This window comes from Bombus pascuorum, chromosome 5 (genome assembly GCF_905332965.1).
Source record: "Bombus pascuorum chromosome 5, iyBomPasc1.1, whole genome shotgun sequence".
NCBI classification, from domain to species: Eukaryota; Metazoa; Arthropoda; class Insecta; order Hymenoptera; family Apidae; genus Bombus; species Bombus pascuorum.
In genome coordinates this window covers 18,159,763-18,187,760 of record NC_083492.1, presented here as the reverse complement: position 1 = coordinate 18,187,760, position 27,998 = coordinate 18,159,763, and the positions used below count along the sequence as shown (strand labels likewise).

The 27,998-nt window shown below is 39.1% G+C and overlaps 2 protein-coding genes across 2 annotated transcripts; one reads left to right on the top strand and one right to left on the bottom strand.

Annotated features, from left to right (window-relative positions):
- Positions 1–1,320: 1,320 nt before the first annotated feature.
- LOC132907402 (echinoderm microtubule-associated protein-like CG42247) lies at positions 1,321–22,071 on the top strand. Its single transcript, XM_060960478.1, has 17 exons — positions 1,321–2,460; positions 2,803–3,027; positions 3,834–4,362; positions 4,685–4,862; positions 15,226–15,459; positions 15,555–15,671; positions 16,653–16,884; positions 16,981–17,276; positions 17,453–17,617; positions 17,741–17,836; positions 17,922–18,059; positions 18,138–18,398; positions 18,475–18,732; positions 18,822–18,984; positions 19,063–19,245; positions 19,334–19,429; positions 19,531–22,071. Exons 2-17 carry the CDS (start codon positions 2,892–2,894, stop codon positions 19,797–19,799), a joined length of 3,351 nt encoding a protein of 1,116 aa, XP_060816461.1. The 5' UTR covers positions 1,321–2,460; positions 2,803–2,891; the 3' UTR covers positions 19,800–22,071.
- Positions 21,836–27,305, bottom strand: LOC132907403 (7SK snRNA methylphosphate capping enzyme-like). The gene is made up of 4 exons (XM_060960479.1): positions 26,983–27,305; positions 24,626–25,931; positions 24,335–24,553; positions 21,836–24,247 (listed from the first exon to the last, which is right to left on the bottom strand). The coding sequence occupies exons 2-4, from the start codon at positions 25,919–25,921 to the stop codon at positions 23,123–23,125; spliced, it is 2,640 nt and encodes an 879-aa protein (XP_060816462.1). The 5' UTR covers positions 25,922–25,931; positions 26,983–27,305; the 3' UTR covers positions 21,836–23,122.
- Positions 27,306–27,998: the final 693 nt, after the last annotated feature.

Sequence of the window (27,998 nt, the reverse complement as noted above, 5' to 3'; positions counted from 1 at the left end):
GTTGGAAATTTTTATGCAAAGAGGAGCGTCGTTCGAATGTATAGTATTAACGTTATCGCTTGTTTTGTTCAACGTTCGCGGCGGCCGTCTTCTGTATCTTGTATTCGTATCATGCATTCTGTAATTCTTAAGCTTTATGCGGCTAATCATCCTAGTCACAATGCAAGCCATCTAGGGATTGTTAAAAAAAGATATTGAACACGGGAACAAACCGAAACACGTTGAACAACATCGAGTCGTTTCGACTTAAGTCATTCGAAACTTCAATTACCAGCATTATCAAATATTGTCCTAGTTTCTTTCACCTGGTAATCCTATGTCCTAGAATGATTGCTGTTTCTCTTCGTGTTTCGTACTTCTACGATTTAAATTGTTAGTTATTCGGTACGGAACGTTTCGTTTCGTGCTAGTAATTATCAAAGTTCCACTTGACCAACCGTCCACTAGCCGTTATTACGCAAAGGTCGATTATACGGTTATACGGTTCGAACGTTCTCAGTTAAGATTATAATTGTTCAATATTTATGTCGTATTAACGACATCGATGTCGGACATCACACCAGTCTATGCAAATACGCCACGTTTCTTCTGAAATTTTTAAATGCGAAATAGCCACGTTCCTTCTCAGAAATCGCAATCTTCTGCACGCAAAATACTTATACCCTGTATAGATACTTTCCTTCAGGATTTTCCAAAGTCTGCCGCAATATTCTTAACTTTATGAATCTTTACGAAACTTTACGAAATATCAGAAATCTCTGTAAAGCAATGGTGATTATAAATTCCTCTATTCGGTATTTCCTTATCTGCACGAAATCCCCCAAGTTTAATGCTCAGTTATATAATATATATAAATAATATTTATCAGTTTCGTGTATGTTTTTCACAAATCTTCCCCATTCTTAATTTTTTTTTAATTTTGCTAAATTATTTAACCCGTTATATATATATATATATATGAACGCGATACTTTATTTGAAACTTTATTTCTAAGTCAATTCACAGAATGTCCTCAATGAGTTAATGATCCGTAAATTTTTATCTATTTTATCGACCAATTTCCGTTGACGATATTTCCATCGATTATAGGGGTAGGTGGATGGCAATCTGAACAGAAGACGAGGCTTGCGCGTAGCTTCCTGGTCGCGGTGCAACAAGTTCGGTGCTCGTTTCGCCGGCGACGGTTCACTGACACGGGGCGTCGATGCCGGCAAACGTCGCCGGGCAGGAGAATGGCGACGTGGACAACGACGGCGGCGCCGAGGTAGCGTGGTTCGTGGCTGTCCCTCGGAGCGACACACTTGACGTCGAGACGCCATCGCCGAAGGACGCATGAATATGTATACTATCGCGGCTGTTCGGTGTTATCTCGCGTCCAAATGAGGCTCGGTGTCGATGGACGATCAGTCAACACGGTGTTACGTGCTTTTCTCTTTCTTTATTCCTTTTGTTATCTTCTTTCTTTCGTTAATTTTACATCGAAGTTGGTGATTACAATCTGAAATCCGAACGGATGAAGTTATTACTTTTTAAACGAAATCAAATATGACTTCTTTTTTTATTCTGTATTTCCTCCTTTATAAATTTTGACGAACGGTGACCATGCTGGATGGAAAGATGAAGTGAAAGAAATCGATTGTGGTGAATTTCCGGTGGATAGACTAGGATAAGTCGGTGCGTAGGAATGAATGGAGGAGCAGCTATAGAAAAGGCTACACCCCCGCTGATTCACGATGGACTTTCACGTTTCATCTACATGTATAACTAAATCGATTTATGTTAATTTTGATGGGATCTTTGCGTACAAATTGTTCTGAAATTTCGTATTTTATTTATATAATATAAAATGAGAATTTCTTTATATTCTTTCAAGTTACCAGTTAGTGCTATAATCTGATGTAAAGTCCCTTTGATCGAAATTTCCTGCCGCACCTCGGTTTTTATTATTATTGTGTACCAATTACTGTGCAAAGTTCGTGACCTTAACTCCTCGACGAATAATCTAGCGTTACGCAACGTAATTACGTGGCATTAATCTTAAACCACGTAGTCCACGTTGGGTTCATAACACGGGATCATTAAAGGAACAATTGTGAGAGACTTTGCTTTGGGCATTGTTCATGTGCACTTGAAATTCGAGTGTACCTTTTAATTAAGTAAGATGAAGGGAGACGATCGATTGATCTGCAGTGAACTGCAGTTATAAAATAAAAGTGCATCGTAAGCAGGGAGATCGATCGGGAATCCCCGGCAAATCACGCGACACGTGGACGTCCTGCCGGCGTATAGGAGGCCCTTTCGTTCCCTATAGTCACTTCTTTGCCGCGCGTTCGCATAAAAAAGTGGAGCCTTGAATTCTCACGGAAGAAACAATTCGACGATCCATCAATTTTGACAGGCAATTTCACGGAGGACGACATTGCAGAAAAGAACGCCGGCTAGTATTAGTCGATTCTCGAGGTACGTAAAAGTAACAACTCGATCTTGCGATTTAGTTGTTCGTTCCATTCTTATCATTACTTGAAGTTAAATTATTCCAATTATTAAATAAATTTAATTTAAAGTATCTGTAACGAAGCTTTTAGGCTAACCTAATTTATTTGAATTATCATTATGCAGTAAAATTTATGTCTTGTAATTCATTGGTATAATATCGATTCTCTTCCATTTCGCAAAACTTTCTCATAATGGATACTATTATATATTAATAATCTGTAATATGAAAAATCTTAAAACAACAGAAGATCTTCGGAAGATATCCCTTCATGAACATACTTGAATAAAAATGCAGACTTTCCTCAGGATTGTTTCGTTGATCCCGAAACAGCGAGACCGGCTGAAAAACAGAGAAGAGGAAAAGAGAGGAGGCAGAAGGTGTCGGCCTTGCGCCGATGATCGCCGCTGAAAATCAGTCAAGTTTGCGTGCCGGCTCCAGCCTGGGGCAGCTCGAGGAGGCAGCAGGCGACGGAAGTGTGGGTGGCGGCAACGAGGCTGGTGGAGCCGGCGCAACTACTACCTCGGAGCCAGGTGAGAGAGCTAATTATCCAACTTGAGATTGCGATCATCCGAGTATGTGTTCCGGGAACCGGCCACCCAGATCTCCGATCAGATACTCGTGCTAAAAGGTGGCGCAACCTCTTATGGCACGTAATGATCGCTCTCCCCGATCCTCTTATCAGACAGATGAGAGATTTCGTTTGTTGAAATTCATGAAGCCATAAGCCACGTCCGAGGCCATAAGTAAAATATTTCTTGAAAAAGTTTGAGATTAGAAAACAAATATATTTCACATCTCTGTTCTATTGTTCTTATAAGATAAGTAGTTAACTAGATTTCGCAGGTACATGATTTCGAAAGGACGTGTGCGTTTTATTATCAGATAGTTTAAAAAATTAAATTTAGTAACGAAGAGCTGAAAGGGAATTGAAACATCAAAATAGAAATACAATTCGGTTTCTCAAGAGTCTATGAACGAAATGATTTAGTACCATAAAAGCCTGTACCGTGGCTTGTACGGTGTCTACCTTCCGGACTACTTCTTCGTCTGTACATATGTGTGTATATACCAAACGATATATGCGATTGAGTATTCTATTTTTTCGTTTCAGTTCAAAAGCACGCCATTGCTCTTCGAAATACTCCTTATTATATATTTTTTAAGTTTCTTAAGGTGATTAATAAAAATAATTTCTCCTTTGTATTTACCTATGTTCGAATGAAAAATGAATAGTTAGAATTAACGGAAAAAAAAAAAAAAAAAAAAAAGAAGAAAAGGAAATCGACGGAAAGTTCATCGACATTTTTCTGCGATTTTCATCGTTTGTCGTGAACAGGTGTAATGAAGAAAGAGGAGCAGGAGGCGGCGCAGAACGAGAACTCCCTGAAAGAATCAACTGGTTCAGTGGTAACAGTAACTACACCTAGCGGCGTCGGGACGACGGCATCGACGGTGAACGCCAACAACACCACGACGACCAACACGACGGCCACGACGGCTTCTACGATGCCTGGTGGAGGCGCTCGCAGCGACGTAGAGGAGGAGGAGGAGGAGGAGGAGGCAGAAGAAGAAGAGGAGGAAGACGAAGAGGAAGAGGACGTGGAAGTGGAAGGTGGAGCGGCGCAAGAGGCGGTCGGTGGCGGTCTTCTAGCAAACGAGGGTGGGGGTGGAGGCGGCATGGCCGGCTTCTGGAGGCAGAGTAGACCCTCCAGTCCCCGCATGCCGCCTCCGGAGCAGCCGGAGCACAGGCCTAAGAGCCGACACGAGCCGGCGCCCGCGAGATACAACAACCTCGGTTACTGGAGAGCCAGGAGAGTCACATTTTATAAAAATGGCGACCCGTATTTTCCTGGTATTGAGTTCAGGTAAGCTATTAAAATCTATTTGCCGTTGATGATCGTGTCACGTAGCCTGATCCTTGTCATGTGTACAAAGCGGCGCTTACGCTAGTACCCTTCTTGGGTGCAGGTGGCGTGTCCACCCTTCGTGGCCTTGATTTTGGCCTATGAATGAGATTCTGCCTGCGGCATACAAAAGATACTAGCCGTACAAGCGTGATTCATTCGTTTACCAATGAGTTTTAAAGTTAAATGGCATTAATTGCGTAATATTGACGAAACGTATCGGTAAACGGAAGTCGATTGTGAAAATCAAAGTCGTAGTTCTTATCACGGCGATAACTTGCAGATTTAAGCCAGGAAGGGACATCGGTTCCCTGGAGGCACTTCTGGATAGGCTGTCCCTGCGGATGGACCTGCCCAGAGGGGCGAGACACATTTTTTCCATGGATGGTGATCGTAAACTCACCTTGGATGAGCTCGAAGACGGTGCCTCGTACGTCGTTTCCAGCTACAAATCGTTCAAGGTAGGCGAAAAGAACTTTCTATTTATAACTTTTTATCTATAATATCGCCAGATGAAATCTTAAAGATCAGAAACGGTGAGAATCATTAGAAATACATATCATCAGAAAGAAATATTGCCGTGAAGAAGGATTACTTTCTAATCAGGTTACTATGCATGGTGTTTAAGATTGCTTGAAAAAAGGGGTCTTAATCGCCCACCGGCGGAAAAGTGGGTCATTCGATCTGATACATTGCACGAAGAAGAAATAAGGTCCTTAAGACACAGGATCGCGTGTATGTGTAGATCAAATCTGGTCAGGTAACAACAACCCTCCCACCCCCCTTCGAACGAGAGAACCAATCTTATTACGACAGCGATAATTCAACACGTGCAGGGACTTGTGCATGGCGAAAAGTAAATATCCTTTTCTACTTGGGGCGTTCGTCGCTTACGTATCGTTCGTATAATTAAAGCGAACCTAGAGCTGGTGTACACATAACACACGCTTAATATTCATGAGCCACAGCCTGTGTGCAAGAAGGTGGACGGACGTTAAAACACTGGCGACTTCTACAAATGCGTACTTTGAACGTGTTGGGCACGCGTATACATACAGCTAATGCATACACACGCAGATATCAATAGGAAGCATAATAGGGCTGGCCAGGTCGCGATATAGCAATTTATAAGAAAACTGCGTATATTGCTGTCAACAATCTTCGTGTATCTGGCCCAGATCAGTCTTTAAGCAGGCCACACGCAATACTAATCTGCCTAGTTTACCTAAAAACAACAGTCACAACGATCATTGTTCTATATCAATCTTCTTTGACAAGTATCAAACATTTAAAATTATGTTTTATTCGAGTCAATTCTAAAATGCTTACGTTGATCACTGCATTATTCAAGCGTAGAGCGAATCAAGGCCGATTCGAAAGGGATCGTCTACGAGATTCGAAAGTCGAGGGATTGGTTGCAGGGAAAAGTTGTCCAATTAACGGCTAAACCTTTCAACTCAATTCGCCTGGAAGGCCACGGGTGTTCATTATTTTTATGAAAGCGCCGATAGGAAGGATTGGATATCATTTATCGTTGCGTCATGCCATGTGAAGGGTGGTCCACGCCCCAACCTAATTTCCAGGTTTTAAGGTGTGACCAAGCCGCTCGTTATACCGTATATCGTATCGTCGCAGTTTCTGCTTTCCTACCTCGGCTTGTGTACGATCCGTTATTTCGATCGGCGTTAGTCTCGTGTCGGGTCAGCCCTTAATCCGGCAAAGTGGCCAAAGCTTATGTACGATCCTATCGTACTTATAGCAACCTTCGCATGCCGATTGAAGTCCAGAATCGGTGTTCATACACCCATGACCTATATCCTGGATTCTCATGAGCAATATCTAGACTGAGATTCACCTTGACCTATATCGTAAGAGGTCCAATCGATATTAAGCTCTCTACGAACCATCTTGTCGCTTTTAATCATAGGCATCATCTAAAGATTTTAAATAAATTTAAATATATTAAATGGATTTAAATAAAAAATTGCATCAATAATTCTTCTTCATAAGAATAACTTTGTCTGCATTCGTTCTTAATGATACCGAATCTAGTTGTACTAAATCAGTATCAGGCACATATTTTGACTATTGTTTACCAAAGCCACGTGGCATGAAAGATCGACGTACGTAGGTGAATCTGCGGTCTTGAGGTAGGGATGGGAGCGTGTCAACGGGACGAAAAGTGGGAGTAAGTATCACCACAGGGTTGGCTGGAAAGCGGGGTTAAAAGGGCTGGCCAATTGGATCTGCGGTTGCGCACCAGTCCACCCTCTTATGTCGCTCTGGTCCCGTTCAAATGGTACGCCATCCTATTTCGCTTAATGCCTCATTATCGTGCTTCCATGCGTTCCACTCGTCCGCATATTTTCATTCCCACCAAACCAGTCATTAATCCATCTTTCCTCTGTGTCGTGATAACGGTTGCGCCTTTAAATGGACTCCAGTTTCTTCACCTCGCTACGCGGATGACCTGAATTTCTTTATGGCGCCGCACCACAAAAACTTATCCCGCTGATCTTCGTCAGACTAAAATGTAGGTCGGATGCTCGATCGTTTGCCAGTTAATTCGTTTCCTTCGTGTCGTTCGTGTTTTATGCATTAAGTGACTGTCCACTGTCTGTTCAAGTGCTTTATATAGGAACTTTGTATAATTTAGCCAGGTCGAAATCTAAGCACATGTAGTTTTTGATTCTTCCCGTTTCCTCGAAACATTTTACGCTGTTTCATTTTTTCTTTTTTTCTTTCTTTTCTTTTTTTTTTTTTTTTTTTTTTTTTTTGTAGTATACATAGTCGAGTTTCTCCAAGAACGTATGAATCACGTTGTAGCCTGTAGGGGGTTAGAGACAGGGTGAGAGGGTAGGTTCGTATTTCCGTTAAGGAGACCGATGCAGGGCTCTCAAGTCGTAGGGCAGCTAGCAAGGGAGAGACCGTATCTCATTGACCGTTGGTCAGTCCCGCAAGGGATCAATAAATACAACGTTCTCCACATAGACGATTCACAAACCGTGTTTCCACTGTTCTGTCTGAAGAGACTCGACGAAGTAGACTGATATTCTCTTAACGGTTCAAAACCATTTTACCCACCTTCCCTGATAAGTATAATCCATTGTTAAAGAGCACACAATTAGGAACGAGGATCGCGTTATATTTGGAAATTTATGGTTGCATTCGAAATTGGAATGAAATAGTGACGCATGGATGAGCGATAACACGATGAAAAATTAATGTTGCGGGATAACGGAAATGACGAGGAACCGGTGGAAGATATAGCGTCGATTACAGCCGGCTGTGAGTTGACGCAATCAATTATGTTCTGACCGTCTCTCGCAAAGGCGTTACTACTGCGGTCGGAAGTAACAGTTTATTACTACTGCAAACCTCCGAGCGCAAACGTAATACACACGTACGTGTGACAACCGTTCATCCAAAGGTATCGATGCTATGTGACGACGTCGACCGATTCGGATGTGTGACACTGACATGGAACAGTGACTAGTCGGGCATCGAGCTCTCCCTCATTTTGATTGCTTACCGCTACGTTTCTTATAATCGTATTTGCATTTTCGTTCTATTCATATTACCAAAATGCTTAAATAAAATTTGAAGAAACGATAAGCTGAATGATGTATTGTACACGTATACGATTCTTTTTTTCTTGAAAATGTAACTTACATCGTTTCAGCTTACGACCATTTTTCTATTCGATCTTATCGATTGTATCTTGATTAATTCCACAGATGTAATATAAGTTAAGTATAAAAAGCGTTGCCAAAAATTGCCATCCTTCAGGCAGCGCTTTACAATTGAATAATCGCCGCGATTATTTCTTTGTAATCGGTAGTGGCACGTTTCGAACGTAGGACGATCCGTCACGCATGTTTCGAGCTCGTTCTTCATTTTCATATCGTGCCGGCTTTCGCCGTGATAACGAGTCCTTTTTCTTTCTGAAATAGTCGGCCGCAGCTATTGTCGTGTGCGCACGTTTTCCCTCCCGTAAATTCATAAGGGATATAACAGCGCTGGTGAGTGTTCTTGAAAGAAATAATTGTTAACCGGTCTGAAATTCATGTCAGCCACCCTCCACCGTGATATGTCACGAACTCTAGCGCCAGAAACTTCTTGCACGTATCTGGCCTATATGCGTCACGAAATCACAAGGAATACCTTCCTAAGAAACGAATAAAATATGTAATTATAAAGAACGGATCGGTAACATGATCGTTGTTGCGTTCTTATAGACGTTTCACGCGAGGCTATTTCATGGGACATGTGACATGTAAGGAAAAGATTTCGATAGCCATAATCTCGGTGAACCAAATTTTCTCCTGCTTTTATCGTCTTTGGGCCGACGAAAATATCGCATGCTTGCCTGCAGATTAATTACACGTACTCGGCAAGGGAAAGGGCGAAGAAACGAGGAAGGTAGTCGAAAAATATTTGCGACGATAAACGGACTCTCTTAAGCTCGTAAATTTTTTCGATATCCACGTCCTTTTCAGGTAGTTGTTGTTTTTCGTTCTTCTAGGCTGCATGACTGACGGCAGTCCACTTTAATTGACATTATTACGTCGATCCTGTAAGCGATATACCTTGAGTTATCGAATAATTACGCGAATATTCGATCTGATTCCAACTGATTGTAGAGTTCGAGCTGGAGAGTTCTTCATCGAGCTTCTTATTTCGTTTTGCGCTCCTTTATTTTTGACTAATACCTCTTTGCATTTAAATCAGCTTTCACAAATGTAGAAGCCTAAGTATACAGGCTGATATTTAATTATACGCTATTTCTTCTCTGGTCAAATTTATAGCGTAAAATGGGAAGCATAAGTTACTCGAAAATATGACTTTTAGTGATGTAATTTTCAAATTGCGATGTAGAAAAAAAAAAAAAAAAAGAAAATGAGGAAAGTTTAATTAAGAAAATATACGGCGAGACATATGTCTACATATTAAATAGGAACGTTAATGCAATTAATAGTAAGTATAATGGTAAGTTAATGGTAAGTTCCTTCTAATTATGTCCGTAAGAGAAACTTCCGGACTTCCCTCTCGACATATCGACATGCGATTGAACGATCCGCAAAGCGGAAGGGGACGTGTAAGTGTGAATTCAAAGTGGTCAGAATGTTGCTCCGTTACCTACTTTCTTTCTCTCCTCCTCCTCCTCCTCCTCCCGTTATCACGAAACACGCAGATTCGTGTTACTATTCGCATTGTAATCCGTGGCTCGGATCATTTATCGCTGGTTGTCGCGTTGAATATGTATGAGGTTCGAATTCGAAATAAATGAATTTCGGTAAGGGTCGATTAAAGAGGAGCATTTCAAGAAAACCGGTCGCGATCCGTTGTTCCCTCCGGTGCGTATTACACCAATCCACACACGTTTTCGCCACATGACGTGTATACCTCGATCGACGATATGTAAATCACTGCGGCATCCCGTCTGTATGGTATTCGTTGCCTTTTCACCAGACTGCCTGCACGCTTGTCGCAGAACATTCGCAGGACAACTACCCTGTGTGTTAAACCTTCTCTCGCTCCGTATAGCACGCTCGCTCGTCACGCACTCCTATAATGTATGTCAATTACGATTCCAACTTCTCGCATGCATAAGTAGCCCCGACAACCCTCGATTTTCTTTTAATAATACACAGAATGAAACAAAAGTAATGCAATTCTAAGTTCCAATACATCAGAACAGTAGAAAGGAACGATAAAAGAATTCTGTGATATGTGGTAATTAGTAATGTAGTAATTAGTAAAACCCATATAAATTAATTTATTTCCATCATACATTATTATATTATTTACCAACTATTCTGCAAAATATATTTCAAAAGATTTCAGAAAGAACCTTGGTCTTTCTCTTACTGAATCTTGATAATCAATCTGCTGTAAAAGTTGCAACCATTTTTATTTTAGGAATGAAACTAGTTGGTTTTCAAAGACCAGCCTTCTTTTAACTATATAGAAATTATAGTAATTCATCAAAGCCCTGCTTGATATATCAAATATTAAGTAATGATGACTGAGTGGAACGCTTTTGTTCTATCGTATGTCGAGCCTATGTGGCACTACGATACAAATAATCGTAAGTCGTGGATGATTTTCATGTGAGCAATTTTTATATTAACATCTTGCACAAAGTGCACGAAGCTAATATTAGGCAACGATCGTCGCGAAAAATCAGGGCTGTGTATACGCTACACGAGATTATCGATAAGGGAAGAAAAAAAAAAATGTTTCGTGTTAATCGGCTCGGCCGAATTAACCCAACGATCGCCGCGCAAACAGCTTATCGATGCAGCGAGCCTTATCACCTGCCAATTATAGTGCCGCGCGCGTGCATTGAATGCCATGTGGAAACTGTTGGAAAATGGAAATACATTTTTTCTCACCACAAATTCGTATCAATTTTATATATAAAATACATAGTGTATTGTTTTTCTTATCAGAATGATGGTCAACGCTCTTTTCTAACTAAAATATTCAATTCGAGTAATCGAATTAGTGTTGCAAATGATAATTTATAGTCAGTGACCTGGCGCCAAAGGTTAAGGGTTGGAGTACAGTGAAGCGACCTTTCAACGGTCTTCGCTCTCTTATCAACAAGGTAAACGGTCAAGACGGATATTCACCCTGTTGTACGTTGCGAGCTAGTGTTCCAATGTAGATGAGAAAGTCAAACTCAATATCCTGTCCTGTCCTGTTGTTCTCTGCGAAGGGATATATTGATGCGAAAAGCAAATAATTTTCTACTCGTACATTGTGCAAAGAGGAAAAACTATAAGGTAAAAGATATGATTGTTAGAATATTCTTAGTAATCTCTATAGGCTGATATTCTTGACAGGATACTTGGTTATAGCGTAGTCGATTGTAGAGTATACAGGACTTCGTTTTCATTGAAACTGGAGGTCACGGTTAATCGAGAAAATTCGATCTTTAATACCTGAAAAGAGATCGAATTACTCGAATCACGTGGCAGATTTTTTACAATACATACAGATAAAATATTTAGGTCGAACGTAAAATTCCTGATAACGTTAAAAGTGAAAAAAGAAAGTCAGAAAAATTATACTATTTATCAATTTGATTGCGTAAATATTGTGCAACGTGAATTGTTGTATGAGAAAGATGAATCAACGGGGTACATGACCGCGTAAATGCGTGAAAAGGTTAAGGGTTGTAGCACCCATGGTGAACTCAGAGTGTGCACCCACGCATACTTTCGTTGCGCCTTCCATCCGATCGCATACCAACAGCCGGAAGATTGTTGCACCGTGACCTTGGCCTTGCAAACAAACATATGCGTTGACTCACACGTATTGCAGGTTCGCTGGCAAATCGTAATTTATGGGGACAGCGTCATAAATTACTATACGAACCAGCTAAACTCCTCGTGAATGGACTCTCGTTTCTTCTTTCTTTTTTCCACTCCTAGTCGCCTTGCTTTTTTTTTCCAGCCACACGATCGAAATGGCTATTTCATGTTACAACATCGCGCAAACTGTTCACCTGAAACGTCGGAATCTATAGATTATACAAGTACCATATTACGTAGAAGAAACAATATTGTTTCAAATTATTACGACATCCGTTTGAAATTATGAAAATTGTTTTTTCAAAGCAGGCTACATGATATTTCTGAGCTTTCGTTTCATCTAGCGGTAAATACTTGTAATTATGAGAAATAGATCTTTCTACGACGTTGTGCCTTGAACGTCGATGAAGGGGTGTATTTTTAGTTAGTAATTTATTAATAGACACTTTCGTGAGCAGCGAACCTTACGAGGTTCGTTTCGATGGAAGAGATTGTGTAAGTCGTTCTGATTTCAAGCTTGCTTGGAGTCGATCAGATTGCGGAAACAAAGTTGACCCGTAAACTGGTTTCGAGTCTAGTCGAACAGTAAGCTTCGACAGTGATATAAGAAAGTAAATAATAAAGACTGTCCGGTAGCCTTGGACAGAATTCATGAAGCACGTTATAGATTTCACTGGTCATGGTGTTTATATACAATATTATTCCTTATTCTATAGCGGAAATAATCACTTACCGATATATGAGAAATTTATAAAATTTTATTTGTTACACCGATAGTATGTATCCGTGTATTTAACATACATATAATTGACGAAAATATAAATGAAATATTAAATTAAAAATTTTTAAGTCGGTTATTTTAGAAATATATTTCATTGTGATTAATAATGTTATCAGATAATTCGTGAAATCTACGGATTTCCAATCGATCCTTCCCAAATTATTGCTGCTGATTCATATCAGAAAAAATTGTACATCTTTTCACTGTCCAAATGTTCTCCTTTCAAAGCTCGTGCCTTGAGTCCGTTAAGCGTCTTAGTCACGTTGTCATGACTATTTATTGTATATTATAAGAACAATTTGAACTTGAACTTCAATCTTTGTTATGACGTCTTCGAACAACTTTTAAACATACGTACATTTCGAAGTGTAATTTATTAAAAAGCTAAGAATTTTCGAGAAAAGAGATCACTGAATGGCTTTCCTATGGGTTAAGCTTACGTCACGGAGGGTGCATTACCGGAAGGGTTGCTCGCCTGTGTGAGAAAGAGAGAGTCGTTTAACCTTCACCTTGTGTTAATCTATGCTTCCATTATCATACCAATCCCATCAAAGCTGGCATTGCATTGCAACTGCGCGAGGATGAACGCGTACCCATCTATCGGTCGATCGAGTTATCTTTTAACGATGAATTTCTCTGAAGCTTGTTTGCATCATTGTTCGGGTCGCTTAATACAAAGTTTAAATTAATGCAAGATTTAATACAAAGAAAAATAGGAACTATCTGTGAAATAATTGAATTGCACGATTTTATGAAATTTTGTTATTCGCCACTGATAAATTTGGAAAGATCTCAAGTATAGCAAACGATTGCAAGGTCATCGAATCTCTGGCATTCTGCCGGCAGCAGCGTGCGTGTCTCGAATTCATAAGTCGGTTTATTACACTATTAGCCTCGTTAACGTTTTTTTCATTGCCTCTCTGTCTCACTTGAATATTGACCCCATTTAGTCAACAAGGATAATCGGTCCTATACGATGCTACTTCTTTTTTCATTCGGTACGCCGCTGTATCAGGGCGTGGACGCCCTTAATTCCAAAGAATGCTTTCAGCCTCATTTCCTACCGCGAACACTCATTTCCGAACGTATATCCTCATTAACAGGTGTCCATCAAGCTTCCATTTAACAAAATTTCCACTCGTCCATCATAATATACCATCATTTGTCGACAAATCATGACACAGGCAAAATTACATTAGAACTATACTTTGTAACAATCAACTGTATGCAAGAACCTTGTTATATATAAAATCTTATACACGTGAGATGGAGATAAAAAAAAAAAAAAAAGAAAAAAATAGTGCACCTTTAGTATATTACCTTTAAGTTGCTTATAGAGTATTCTTTACGATATGCAAAAGATAAAAAGGCATATAAGAAAAAAAAGACGATAGAAATATACAATTTTGTACGATATAACGTAAAATCTTTATGAATATAAAATTACCAAGTTATTAGACTATAATAATTTATTAACGTGTCAACTACAATTCTCCATACTTGGACAGCTCTTCGATTTAAGACGATAAAGTAAGTCAATGACTAAAAAAGACTTCTAAAAGACTTCTTTTTTCCATTTCTTCGAACGTGTAGTGAATCCAAACTTTTGACCAGCAATCTACGTGTCGCACGATTTGCTGAGCTATATACTCTCAAGTACGGGGGGTGGCTGTTTGGCCTTGAGACGCGATGGCTCTCCTAGAAAGCGGCGGGGGAGGGAGGGGATGTTGCAGCCAGGGGGTTGGTTCTCCAGCCCAATGAGGCAGTACATACCCCGCCTCTAGTTGTCCATCGAACACAGTTGAGGTTGCACCTAGTGGCACAACCTTCTCACGGCCCTCGTTTGCTTTGGACACCACGTTTTCATTTGTTCCGATCGTAGTTCCCTTTGCGATCAGTTGCTGCGATTACAGCTGCGTCGCCTTTTCCACAGAAGTTTCCCGTTCTTTTTTTACGGACCCGTGTCGTTCATACAATTATACAATCAAATTAAAGTCTTCCAATCTACGAAGTACAGTTGTATGATTAAAACAGAAGAAATAACAGTCTGTTACTCGCGCGACTGTTTCTAAGTTGTCGAACTACAATTTTTCGATTCGTTATATAAGGTATTATTAGAAGAATCAAAAAGATCGAAGAAGAACCGAGGGTTACTGTGAGCAAGTGATGGAAAAGAATGTGAACAAGCAAGGATAAAGTTTACTGTTCAGTGAAGAACGTTCTCTAAGGACTGTGAATATCGTCGAGTGAGACTACAGTGATCTAGGTTCACCATTGAGTCGGCAAGTTCCTCGTCCCGCTCGGACTTGGAGCCGGACTTTGGCGCCGGCGGAGACAAGGCGGACTCTTATAGCGACTCCGAGCTAGAGTCCTGTAGCCCTAAATCCTGGGACGGCTGCGACAGTTTTGTCGTGTTGATGAGCGATTCCTTTGAAGTTATATCGCTGCCGGCCGATATGTTGCAGGTCCTCCAAATCCTAATCAGATTCTATATATTAATGTTAAATTATAGTGGGTGAAACAAATATAGCGAGGCACTTCGTGATATAAAATGTTAGCAGTTAAAACGAACATTTAAACTTTAGTAGCTTTAAAGCTACTAGCATAGTTTCACTATATCTATTTAACTAATTATACGCCAGTGCCGTTAGAAATAATTAATGAAATTTCTTGAGGTTTTCACGGTTTGTTTTTAACTTATTATCTAACTTGGAATAATAGCCGGCCAGCTACGGAAAGAAAAGCAACACCTGGTACACGAGCCCTACTGGCGGAGGTAGCCGAGGTGGAGCAAGCGTCGGAGGTGGTGTCGGAGGATGGCAAAGTAGACCACCAGCGGTGGCGAGTCTTAGCAGGAAAGCTTCCATCACCGATGAAGCACCACCTCCTGGCGGTGGAAAGCCTTCTTCGGGACGCGTCATACGAATCGTTAACAACCATGACCATACAGTACAGGTAGTAATTAAAAATCACAGCTACAATGTATTTCAAACTTCTTTATATATATATATATATATTTTTTTTTACGAGTTACGACTAATTGATTTCAGTGTCGAGTCTTGTTGAACCTCCGTACTTCGCAACCGTTCGAAGAAGTGCTGGAAGATCTTGGACAAGTATTGAAGATGAATGGGGCCAAAAGAATGTTCACAGTTTCAGGTCAAGAGGTAAAATACTGTAATAGAAATAAGTATTGTAAAAATTCACGCGAAATACGATAAAACTCCGTGGCCGAAATTGTCGAGAAGGATGACGTACATCGTGATCGATTGGTGTACGTTCGTGAACGGGCGAAACGTGGGCGACTCGAAAGTTTATCAGCGATTTATGCAAATCGAAGACATTGGCTCGGCATCGTACTTATAAAATCTGCTTGAATAATGTTTGTCCATAAATATGCATGCGATGGTGGGGGTAGAAGCGTCGAAACGAAGCGTGACGATATCGGGGTCGACTTCTTTGCAATAAATGGAATAGGGTCGTTGATTAACTCTCTTTTCAATCGCCTCCGAACGATCTTTTTATTATACTCGAAAATATCGTTGATAATCAGGGAATAAAATTCCTGAAAAAAGAAATAGATCGCTCACTAAGCGATACGAACAAAATTTCGCTTCAATGGATACTGAAATTCACATCTTGTTAATGCAAACAGATAGCGGATGAAAGTAGGATATTATTATTCCTGTTTCTCATCGTTGCATGTTATTTTAATCATTTTTGATTCGAGTTTCACAACGTCATAGCAGATTACACGATTATACGTTGTGGTGATCGCGGCCGTTGTAAGTCGGTTGGAGGCTCGTGGGAAAAAAGGTCAGAGATCCATCTTTCCAGGTCACGACCGTATATGAATTTCAAATTGACCAATTTTCTTTAGCGAGCATTCGACTACCTTATGCATCGTCGTGTATACACCCTGTGACGTCTACGTCAACAGTGACGTTCGCGACACGATTCCGACACGGGAACAAGATGCGTCCAGGTTCATTCATTTTGACACCTATATTTCTCCCTCGCATTTGTTTTTACCGATACCGTATCCAGAGAATTTACGATCAGGGATAATTTTTTAAATACAATATTAAAAACAAAACCACAAGTTTTCTAAACTCTGTTTCTAAACTAAATGATTATACCGTTGACAGGTAAGAAGTTTCTCGCAACTAAGGAACGAATTCGCTGACGTGGATACTTTTTATCTGGGTACTGGGTCGGGGATGGGTATAGCTGGTGCTGTTACCGCATCCCCAGCAAGAAGATCCAGATCACGAGGACCACCTACTGTGGTCGAGGATATCGGTCGTCAAAGACGAGCTCGTAGCAAAAGCAGACCACGCGCTTTGTATGCCCCTGATTCAGACGTCGTCCGAGTAAACGGTTCTCCATATCGCTCTTCGCTTATCCATTATGTACACCGATTATCTAATTGTAAATAACGATATTAAACGAGCACATTACGCTCTTTCTAAATAGATTATAGCGTTGTCGAGGTATTACGAGACGAACCAGCTAGAGTGACTATTCGAGGATTGAGACGATCCTTTTATCCACCTTCCCACCTGCCACCGGTGGACAATTCTCCGCCGGATAAGAAGTTGCAACTTGAATGGGTTTACGGATATCGGGGCACCGATACCCGAAGAAATCTCTGGGTTCTACCGAGTGGAGAACTTTTGTACTATGTCGCTGCCGTGGCTGTTCTCTTTGACAGAGAGGAAAATGCACAACGGCACTATGTGGGCCATACCGAGGATATTACGTGCATGGAGGTATTATTGTTGGTTTCGGTTGGCACTTTAACTGGATTATAATCGATTGGGAAAATATCGCGGGAACCTAAAATAGATCGGACGTTAAAATGAAAAAATCTAAAAAGATAATTTAACATCTCCGGAATTTGAAGATCGAATATGTGTGATTAAATGTTTCAACGTATTATATGTAGGTTCACCCGAGTAGAGAGCTGGTGGCATCCGGACAAAAAGCTGGTAGACACAGAAAAGCGCAACCACATGTTCGCATATGGTCAACAGAGACTCTGCTTACTCTGTACGTGTTCGGAATGACCGAGTTCCAGATGGGCGTCTCTGCGTTAGCGTTCTCGCAACTGGTAAAATATCACACCCAAATGCACGCATACGCGATACTAATGTACTAACATAACGTGAACCTAAATATCGTATAAAAAAGAATCGAACAACGAGCACATTTCTATGTGATTCTCGGTGCACAGAACGGAGGTAGTTACGTATTAGCGGTTGACGCTGGCAGGGAGGCGATACTCTCAGTGTGGCAGTGGCAATGGGGCCATTTGTTGGGTAAAGTGGCGGTAAGCTTTTCTCCACCTATTTCGCGCACGCTACAATGTCATGATCATATATCATAATGTCCGCATGTAATACCAATTTTTATAGACCATGCAGGAGGACCTAACCGGTGCAGCTTTTCATCCTCTTGACGACAATCTGCTGATTACGCACGGTAGAGGTCACTTGACCTTCTGGAATCGGCGGAAAGACGGTTTCTTTGAAAGGACGGACATTATCAAACCTGTACGTTGCAATGTGAAAACGTGCAAACGCGTGCTAGTCTATTTGGAGCTATTTACTGATTCTGGTTTTCCATTTAAGCCGTCCCGTACGCACGTGACTAGCATTCAATTCGAGCAAGACGGAGATGTCGTGACGGCAGATAGCGACGGTTTCATCACCGTTTATTCCGTGGATGCGGATGGTGCATACTTTGTACGAATGGAATTTGAGGCGCATAATAAAGGCATTAGCTCACTCGTTATGCTATCAGAGGGAACGTTGCTCTCTGGCGGAGAAAAAGACCGTAAAATCGCCGCGTGGGATTCTCTTCAGAATTACAAACGTATCACGGACACTAAAGTATGCGTGCAACCTAGATTTTAATTAATAGTTAAGTATTATATGTTATGCTATTTCTGAATATAACATTACATAGTTACCAGAGGCAGTAGGAGGTGTGCGAAGTATCTACCCTCAGAGACCAGGAAGGAACGACGGAAATATTTATGTCGGAACTACCAGGAATAATATTTTAGAAGGTTCTCTTCAAAGAAGGTTTAATCAAGTCGTGTTTGGCCATGGGAGGCAGTTGTGGGGCCTTGCTGTGCATCCTGACGACGAAGTGTTTGCTACTGCGGGCCATGATAAGAATATTGCTCTTTGGCGCCGACATAAACTCTTGTGGACGACGCAGGTATTAATTTAAATCTTCAAATTTTCACATCCAAATACAAATTTTTTAATCTTAACTAAAATTCAAATTCAAATGTAACGTTTGCTTAGGTCGGTTTCGAGTGCATTTGCATAGCTTTCCATCCATTTGGAGTTGCCCTTGCCGCTGGTTCTTCCGAAGGTCATCTTTTGGTCCTCGCCGCAGACACAGGGGCAGCTGTAGCAACCCTTAGAGTTTGTGGTTCACCGTTATCATGCATTGGCTATAATCCAAGTACGATACACATATAAAATTATTATTATTTATTATTTTAGATTATAAAAGATATAAGATTCTATTTTTGTTGAACAGCGGGAGAAATTGTGGCAATGGGTTCTCAGAATGGTAGTGTATATCTCTTTAGAGTATCTAGAGACGGATTCTCGTACAAGAAGAGCAACAAGATCCGTGGAACGCAACCGTTGGTGCAGCTCGACTGGAGTTCCGATAGCAGATTTCTTCAGACTGTTACACAGGACTACGACTTAGTGTTCTGTAACGTTGCTTCTTCTTATAATTAAATTAGCTTTAAACTTTAAAGAGAATAAATACATTTTACAATAACTTAAAATACATTTTTCAGGGGACGTGAAAGCTTTATCATCGGAAAAGAGTCCATTAGTTATGAAGGACGTGAAATGGTACACGCACAACTGCATGGTTGGATACATGGTATCTGGTACGTATACGCAAGTTCTATAACGGTAAAAGCAACACTGTACATTATTATTATTACAGTTTCAAAATTATTAAGATAATATTCAACAATACTATTTACAGGAATGTGGAATAATCGTTACTATCCGTTAACGACTGTTCTAACTACGTCCAGTAGGTCAGCAGCTCATGACATGTTAGTCAGCGGTGATGCAGAAGGCTATCTGAGACTTTTCAGGTATCCGTGTACCAGTGCTAAGGCCGAATACGTCGAAGAAAAAGTGTATAGTTCCCTAGTGGCCTGCGCCAGATTTCTCTACAACGATCAGAATGTCGTCACCGTCGGTGGGACCGACGCTGCGCTCATGCTTTGGGAACTAGTCGACGAGTAGATAAAAGGACTACCTCTTGTTATAAATTTTGCCTTTGTCTTCAATAGTCTGGTGACTCTAGACTATTAACGCGATCTGTACAAAATCGCGATGAATCGTTCCATCGTGGAACTTTTTTTAATACCAATGAACAAACGCGACAAACGTTTATCTTCTTATCATTGCGCTGAATACAGTTCGGTAACATGCGTTCAGCAGTTCGTCCTCAGCGAAAGAATTGAACGGCTGAGTCGATACTTAGCAAATTTTGCAAACGTTTTCATTCGACTTGATTCGGTTGCCAAGCATGTTTTTTCCGGCGATAATGTGTTCGTCGTTTATTGTCCAATATCCAACCTGAAGAACGTTAAAACTGTCTGGCAAGTTTATCTGTGGTCTCACTTTTGCGTCGATGAATCTTTCCAGAGACAAGGAGACATTTTTCACGTTTTAAGTATAGTTTCGTGCAGCAGCAACGCAGTTCGCGCTTTACTCCCTGAAACGTTGAAAGAAGTAGTTTGATATTTGTAAACGAAAGGAAGATAAGATCTACTAAAAATATATTGCATCGCTCGACTGTCTTCATGTTAAGCGTCTTGCAGGTGCAATACATTCACTTTTTACATCCGTTACCACATCATAGCATCTTGTGAATTTCTCCAAGACATCCACCACCACGAAATGATCCGTACAGGATATTTTTAATTATTTTTACTTCTTAAGATCAGAATTTCTCATTACACGTTTAAAGATCGAGACTTCTGTTATCGACGATAGTAACAGCGAAGGACAAGAATCTATCTTCCCTTCCTTCAACTGTTTTGCCATTGTCGTGTTACGACTTCTTGTATGCATTTATGATAACAGCGACAAACGATAATGTTATCACGCTACAGCGATGCAGTACATTATTAAAGTCGTAATGAAAGCAATACAAATAGGCACACGTTATATGTGTATCCAGTAGGAGTATAAAGGAAAAAGAAGTAAAAAAAAAAAGAAAAAAGAAAAAAAAAGAAACAATATGTGCACGTTCAGGAGCGTGCAATTTTTGAGGCGCTGGCGCCCTTTGGTAGATTTTAAATAATGGAGATAGATTTAAACAGAAATTGAGATGAAGACGATAAATATTACATGCACCTTTGTGCCGAGACGATGGTCAATTCGTATTTTTTTTTTTTTTTCATCGTTTCGAAGATTTTAGAGAAAATGCTGTTGCGGGTCAACGCGTCTCTCCGTCGATTCTCCCTTTTGTTCACACCCATTTCTAGAGAAAACAAATTGATGAAGTATAGGGAAAAATATACAGAGTTTAAACGATATGTTACTATTACAGAAATATATATTATATATATAAATATATACATATAGCAGTAGATGCAAATGATAACACGAGAATCTCTCATGTTAGCAAGCTATGCTCGGGATCGTCACTGCCATGGCATCGAGTTCGAAATTTTTTCACAGCCTGCATGCTTCAAAATACTGCTTTCTCTGAGAGAGAGAGAGAGAGAGAGAGAGAGAGAGAGAGAGAGAGAGAGAGCTCGTGTGATCGAATCTATTTCAGGATACTGATCACCGTGAGCCTTTATCCGAACCTTTAAACGAACTCTTATCGACGATTCAAACCTGCTTTTGCGTTCTATTATTCTATTATGTATTGAGCGAATATCAGACTATACTTGTTACTTTTCTAAGGAAATTTGAATATATGAACTTTGCGATCATTTTTAGGAAGAAGTTGAAATATCTGCGAAAGCAAATAAATTCGTATATTATAAGAATCATCGTAAAAAAAAAAAAATGTTTCGATCGCAGGCGGAACTGAATTTTGCTATTCGATGCGTCCTGAAACAAAAACGAAAAGGATTCAAACGATCCCTCAAATCTTTAGCATAAAATCGTAACAGTGTAGAAAGCTATCTTACTACAATAAATTCTGCACATTAGATACAAAATGATTGAATCATTACTATTAATTATTAGACGTATTCTAAAAATAATGAAAATTTTTTTTTACTACAGGTAATCAGTAAGAGTAAAGTATACACAACTAGTAACTCAAAGCGATTCTTTATTATTAATAATTTTATTTCTTACACTATGAGTGTTCTTGGTAAGCGTCTAAGTGGTTCATTTTCCTTTCATCCTCTCAAACGTAACACGTCCACGTCTCCTTTCCTCCTTTGAAACATCTTTCTCTCATTTTTTTCACATCGAACTTCGTATCGCATAGCTATTCAAGGATAGAAAGGTATGAACGTGCCGACCGCATTCGTGTTCAAAATGTCTATGCGCTACGAAAAACACAGTTGTTTAAAATTCGACCAAGTAGGAAACGGGAACAAATACGTAAAAGAATGTAAACCAGTACAATTTATATCAGAAAAAAGCCAATTACTAATTACTGGACAATTTCCTTATCGTGTTTTCCAATGCTTAATCGCTTTATTTCACGAGACGCCATACTCTACCTCTGATGATTTATTATTCAGTTTCATCATCAGTTTAAATCGTGATAAATGCGTGCAAAGTGGTTATTTTATAAATCGAACTTGAACAAACAATGCGTATAATTACAATTGGAGCGCATGAAACATACTCGAACAGAAATGTTTCGCGGAACGTGCGAGAAAGTTTTGAATTGAAAACGAAGTTTCGGTTTGAACTACAAAGTTACTGTCAAGTGATTATTCCATTCTTCCTCTATGATATACAGACTAGATAATACAAGAAGGAAAGCCACCCGTACGTCCGTGTTTTGGAAGCTTCTGCCGTGTTTTCCTTTTCTCTTTTCTTTTTTTTATCTCTAGTATTAACAATCGCACGGTTGATCTTTTTAGACACAAGTATCAGCTGTTTTTATCCATTGTCCTTCCTCTATTCCTATAACGTTTTATTTAAGCCGAGTCTGTAATGAAACTATTTTACGTTTTATTTTTGCTTCAAAATGAATGAAATTTAACCTAATTTGTATACATTATCTGCTAACTGAGGACTGGTGTCTTAAAATATAATTCCTTGACATAAATATAATATAATATAATAAATATATAATATAATCTTGACATTATTGAAAGTTGAGGAAAATAATGAATAAAAAAACTGACACATGCGTTGTAAAAGATTTTATAATACGGTCCTAGAGCGCCGCGGAATCGGGGTACGACGAGAGGCTCTTGTTAATCCCCTCTGAAGACAGGCTCTAAGCGCGACGCGGAGGAACTCTGTAACGTATTCCATTGAAATTCCCAGAGCTTCCTCGATCGCGCCGTGGTAGCCCACTTTAGAGGTTTTAGCCGGTAAGGATCCGGCACTACCTCGCAACCTCCTCATCCACGTGATTAAGTTAGATTGTCGAACTTTTTCCTCTCTTCATCCTTTCGCTCCTCTTCTAATTTTCTTCTCTTTTCATCGTTTCGTTGCTCTTGTAATTCCACCCTCTCCTCATCTTTTCGTTTCTGTCCCAATTCTCCTCTCTTTTCATGCTGTTGCTCCTGCTTCAATTCTCTCCTCTCTTCATCCTTTCGCTCCTCTTTTAATTTTCTTCTCTTTTCATCGTTTCGTTGCTCTTGTAATTCCACCCTCTCCTCATCTTTTCGTTTCTGTCCCAATTCTCCTCTCTTTTCATGCTGTTGCTCCTGCTTCAATTCTCTCCTCTCTTCATCCTTTCGCTCCTCTTTTAATTTTCTTCTCTTTTCATTGTTTCGTTGCTCTTGTAATTCCACCCTCTCCTCATCTTTTCGTTTCTGTCCCAATTCTCCTCTCTTTTCATGCTGTTGCTCCTGCTTCAATTCTCTCCTCTCTTCATCCTTTCGCTCCTCTTTTAATTTTCTTCTCTTTTCATCGTTTCGTTGCTCTTGTAATTCCACCCTCTCCTCATCTTTTCGTTTCTGTCCCAATTCTCCTCTCTTTTCATGCTGTTGCTCCTGCTTCAATTCTCTCCTCTCTTCATCCTTTCGCTCCTCTTTTAATTTTCTTCTCTTTTCATCGTTTCGTTGCTCTTGTAATTCCACCCTCTCCTCATCTTTTCGTTTCTGCCCCAATTCTCCTCTCTCTTCATGCTGTTGCTCCTGCTTCAATTCTCTCCTCTCTTCATCCTTTCGCTCCTCTTTTAATTTTCTTCTCTTTTCATCATTTCTTTGCTCTTGTAATTCCATCCTCTCCTCATCTTTTCGTTTCTGTGCCAATTCTCTTCTCCCTTCATGCTGTTGCTCCTGCTCCAATTCTCTTCTCTCTTCGATCTCTCGTTCTTGCCGTTTTGTTGCGTTTTTCACAGAATTATCAGATCTCTCTTGCGGTAGGCCAGCTTTGGTGAACAAATGGATCGGCCGTTGGAATCCTTTCGATGGGTGTGGAGGTATCGATAACACCTCATATTTGGAAAAGCCGACTTCAGAAGATAAGAGATACTGCGTGAAGCTATGCGGTCGAAATTCAATACTCTCATAATTCTTATATATCCGTTCCTATGACAAGAAAACAAAGTAATATATATCAATTTTAGGATAATATAATGATTAAATACCTTTTAAAACAAGTAGGGAAACACTTACTGTAAGATTTTTTTTCTTGGTGTAACTGCTCCAACCTTGAGGTTCTAGTAATAAAACTCCACCGGGGCGTAATTGTGCGTACATACGCCTGAAAGCCTGTTTTAAACCTGCATCTCCGAAATTCAAGTGTATCCATTTAGTTATCGACAGACAAAGAATTGTGTCGAACTGCGGCTGTTCTGTACATAATAGTGAATCGTCCTCAAGCACGTAATTACCCTAAAATAAATATATTACAATTTTTTAGAACTTAAATTTATGTGATATAATATATGTAATTTAATACAATACCTGTACAAAAGTGACATTGTAAGGGAAACCTCTATGACTTTTATTCTTTGTGAAACCTGGAATGTCAACTGGGCCATAAATGATTGGCATAGATATTGGAAAGAAGTTTACATCTTGGTGATCGCTATCCTCGTTACCAGCAGGGGACTGTGCACAATTGACATAATGTTTAATATTTTTTCGAGCTATATTGATGAGTGTTCTATCAATATCTATACCAGTTACACTGCGGGCAGAGAAATCTCTTGCAACGGAAAGAGTAATATGACCAATGTTGCAACCAATGTCTAATACATCTTTGTCAATAAATAAATATTTGTACTGTACAAATACTGTCAGTCTTGTATCCATATCATTATGAGAATTACGGTACCCATAATACCTGTTGTAATTTCCATATTGATAACGAGCATCTTTCTCTCTGAACTTGGGCATTGTTTGTTTCTTCTTCTTATCTTGACTTGGCCTATGCAGTGGTCTAGTCTTCCAGCCTCCAGGTTGTGGAATTACAGGACTGACAATTTTATCTTTAACATCCACTTTCCTTAACCTTTTGTCTTTAGGTTCCTCTAAACCTTTCAAACGTAATTTATTCTTGTCTTTCTGTGAACTTTCCGGTTTTGCCTCTTTAGGCTGACTGGATGGATTAGTCGGTGATGAATTCAGCGGTGGTTGTTGTTGCTCTGTCTCAATATTGTCTAGAACACTTTGTTCCGTAGGTTGTACAATATCAATAGCATCACAATCTTTAATTTTGATTTCAGTTGAATCACTTGCATCATTCCCAGAACCAGAAGATGCCCGTTTTTTCTTCCTATTTCGTCGCTTAGAACATTTCTTAGTTGGGGATATAAGTTGTTTTTCATATTCCTCGTTGTCATTACAATTGCTTAGATTCAGAGGGTCACAGATATTTGGTGGAATTATAACTTCGATAACCTCTGTTTTATGTCTAGGTGTGGGCAATGGGCTAGACTTAGGTGTAACAGCATTCATAGCTCTATTTATTTCCTCATCCTGCATGCTATTTAAATTTAAAGGATCACGTATGTTACCACCAAGTAAAAATTTTGTGGGTGGAATAATTGCACCTTCCTTCTTCCTACGTTTATATGGTGGAAAGAATTTACCATTGCTAATAAAACTCTGTAGACGTTTCCTACCAAACTTAAAATGACGACTGTCTTCGTGCTTGTGTTTTTTATGAGAAGCATTAAATGTCTTTCTTGATTTTTCACTTTCCTTCTTAGTAATATGACCCATTTTGGCGGACCGATCAACTTGTGTGGATGACATGTTTTAGAACCTAAAAAGAGAGTTACAGAAATTAAGATTTAGATTTTGTGTTAAAAATTAATAAATACCGTTAAAAAGATAACAATTCAAAAAATGAACCTAATTTACCTAAATAAACTTAAATTAAAAAATATCGCATGAAACTCGGATTATATTTATTTAACATGGTATATATAAATTCTACATAGTCGATGAAAATTTTGGTAGTAAAATTCCGAACTATCTAAGCACATAAACGTTATCAAAGAATACGTAAAACATAAAGGAAAAGGCCCGTTGTAGTAGGCTTTAAGATAATCTCCTTCTATAATGAATAACCGAACAACGAACGCATTATCACATAAAAATTTATTACATAAAATCTTGTTCGTACATATTACGTACATAAATTTAAAAGAATATTTCCTAGTGGTTAAAGCAATTATTTTTCGTCCCGCGAACTATTTAATATCGCGTGACTTTAAAAGTATTTGTACACCTAGTATTTTTCTAATAACTCTATTAAGTTAGTAAGCATTCAATTGGGATAAAAACAAATTTATGTATTAAAAATAGAAAAAAGTTTTTTATTTAATAAAAAATCAACCATCATAACCGTCTCCTCAGTGACACTATATGACTTTTTTATTTAATTTTAAAGACTGCATCGAGACGAATTCAAGGGTGTCATAAACAGTTAGTTTTCTCCTATAAGTCCTTAAGAAAATCAAAAGCAGATGAACAAATACTGTTTCAACTGTCAAATTTTTATGTTTATTATAAGATACTTTTATAACGCATTATTGAAAATAGTTGTATCTTATTTTCATACGTAGAACATTTTTAATGTAAATAGTTTTTAATGTATCAATCGATCGTTTAAAGTTATTGCAAAAAATGTAGGTATACAAATATCGTTTTGACCCACTGTATATTCGACTCTCTGTGTAAATTTATCATTCCCGCGACCGCGCATGCGCAGATTATGGTTTATGGCGTTTTGTAAACGAATGGTCGTCTATGCCTACAGTTTTCGTTTTGGATTTTTCCCTTTAGATGCCTTGCTAAACGTATAAACTTACCGTCAAATGTCTTGCAGCCGACTTTGGTTTCAGTTCGGTGTACTTCTTACTCGCATTAAGCACAAAAATCCACGTTTGTCACAAAATATGTGATGCACCCAGCTTCGAACTGTCGTTGTGCGCCCATCAACGATGGCGAATAGCTGCTTCGCTTGCTTTGCTCAAACTCCATTTTCTATGTGGGTACCCGAATGAACCGAACATAGCTTCGGCAATTTTCGGCTCCGAAATACAATTTGATTGGACGAAAACAATTTTTTGAATACTGTATAAATGCAGAACCCTTAGAAAATTGCAGAAAGTTTTGTAATTCAATCGTTCGAATATTCCAAAAGGAAACACGTATATATATATATATATATATATTACACACACACACACACACACACACACACACACACACACACACACACACACACACACACACACACACACACACACACACACACACACACACACATGTATGCCTATAGATGTATATAAATGCGTAATATTGTTCCGTCATTTGCATACATTTATACACTTTGAATACTAATAGAAATGATGTAAGTAATTTGTATTCATTTATTTATATATTCTGTATGAATGAAATGACTAATAAAAAATTTAATTTGTTACTTTATTACTTATTATAGTAGTTTAAACATAACTTATTAATGGAAATTCGGTTGTACGATTCTAAAGATTATACAAAAATATTAATTCAACACCGATCAAATTAACGTTCTTATATTATACTGAGATATCTACGAACGATTAATTATCACTCAAAAATATTAGTTACTTGGCGAAATAAAAATGATACAATTATATTAAGTAATGTATTTAAACAATTATTCGGAAATAATCGCTAGATTACTTTAATACGATGATAATGAATATAATGAAGTATCTTGCTATTTAAATAATATATTTTATAATATTTGCATACACTAAATTACGATGACACCTATAACTGACGTAATCACGCAACTGACAGTTTTTTGAATCACGAGCGAACTACGATATAACTACGC

Excerpts from the sequence above, each read along its gene's own strand:
- LOC132907402 (XM_060960478.1), top strand. The coding sequence starts at position 2,892 with ATGATCGCCGCTGAAAATCAGTCAAGTTTGCGTGCCGGCTCCAGCCTG. Across the intron at positions 4,863-15,225 it reads CCAGCTACAAATCGTTCAAG|CCGGCCAGCTACGGAAAGAA; the intron begins GTAGGCGAAAAG and ends TTGGAATAATAG. Across the intron at positions 19,246-19,333 it reads GGACTACGACTTAGTGTTCT|GGGACGTGAAAGCTTTATCA; the intron begins GTAACGTTGCTT and ends TACATTTTTCAG.
- LOC132907403 (XM_060960479.1), bottom strand. The coding sequence starts at position 25,921 with ATGTCATCCACACAAGTTGATCGGTCCGCCAAAATGGGTCATATTACT. Across the intron at positions 24,554-24,625 it reads ACAATGTCACTTTTGTACAG|GGTAATTACGTGCTTGAGGA; the intron begins GTATTGTATTAA and ends TATTTATTTTAG. Across the intron at positions 24,248-24,334 it reads CCAAGAAAAAAAATCTTACA|GAACGGATATATAAGAATTA; the intron begins GTAAGTGTTTCC and ends TTCTTGTCATAG.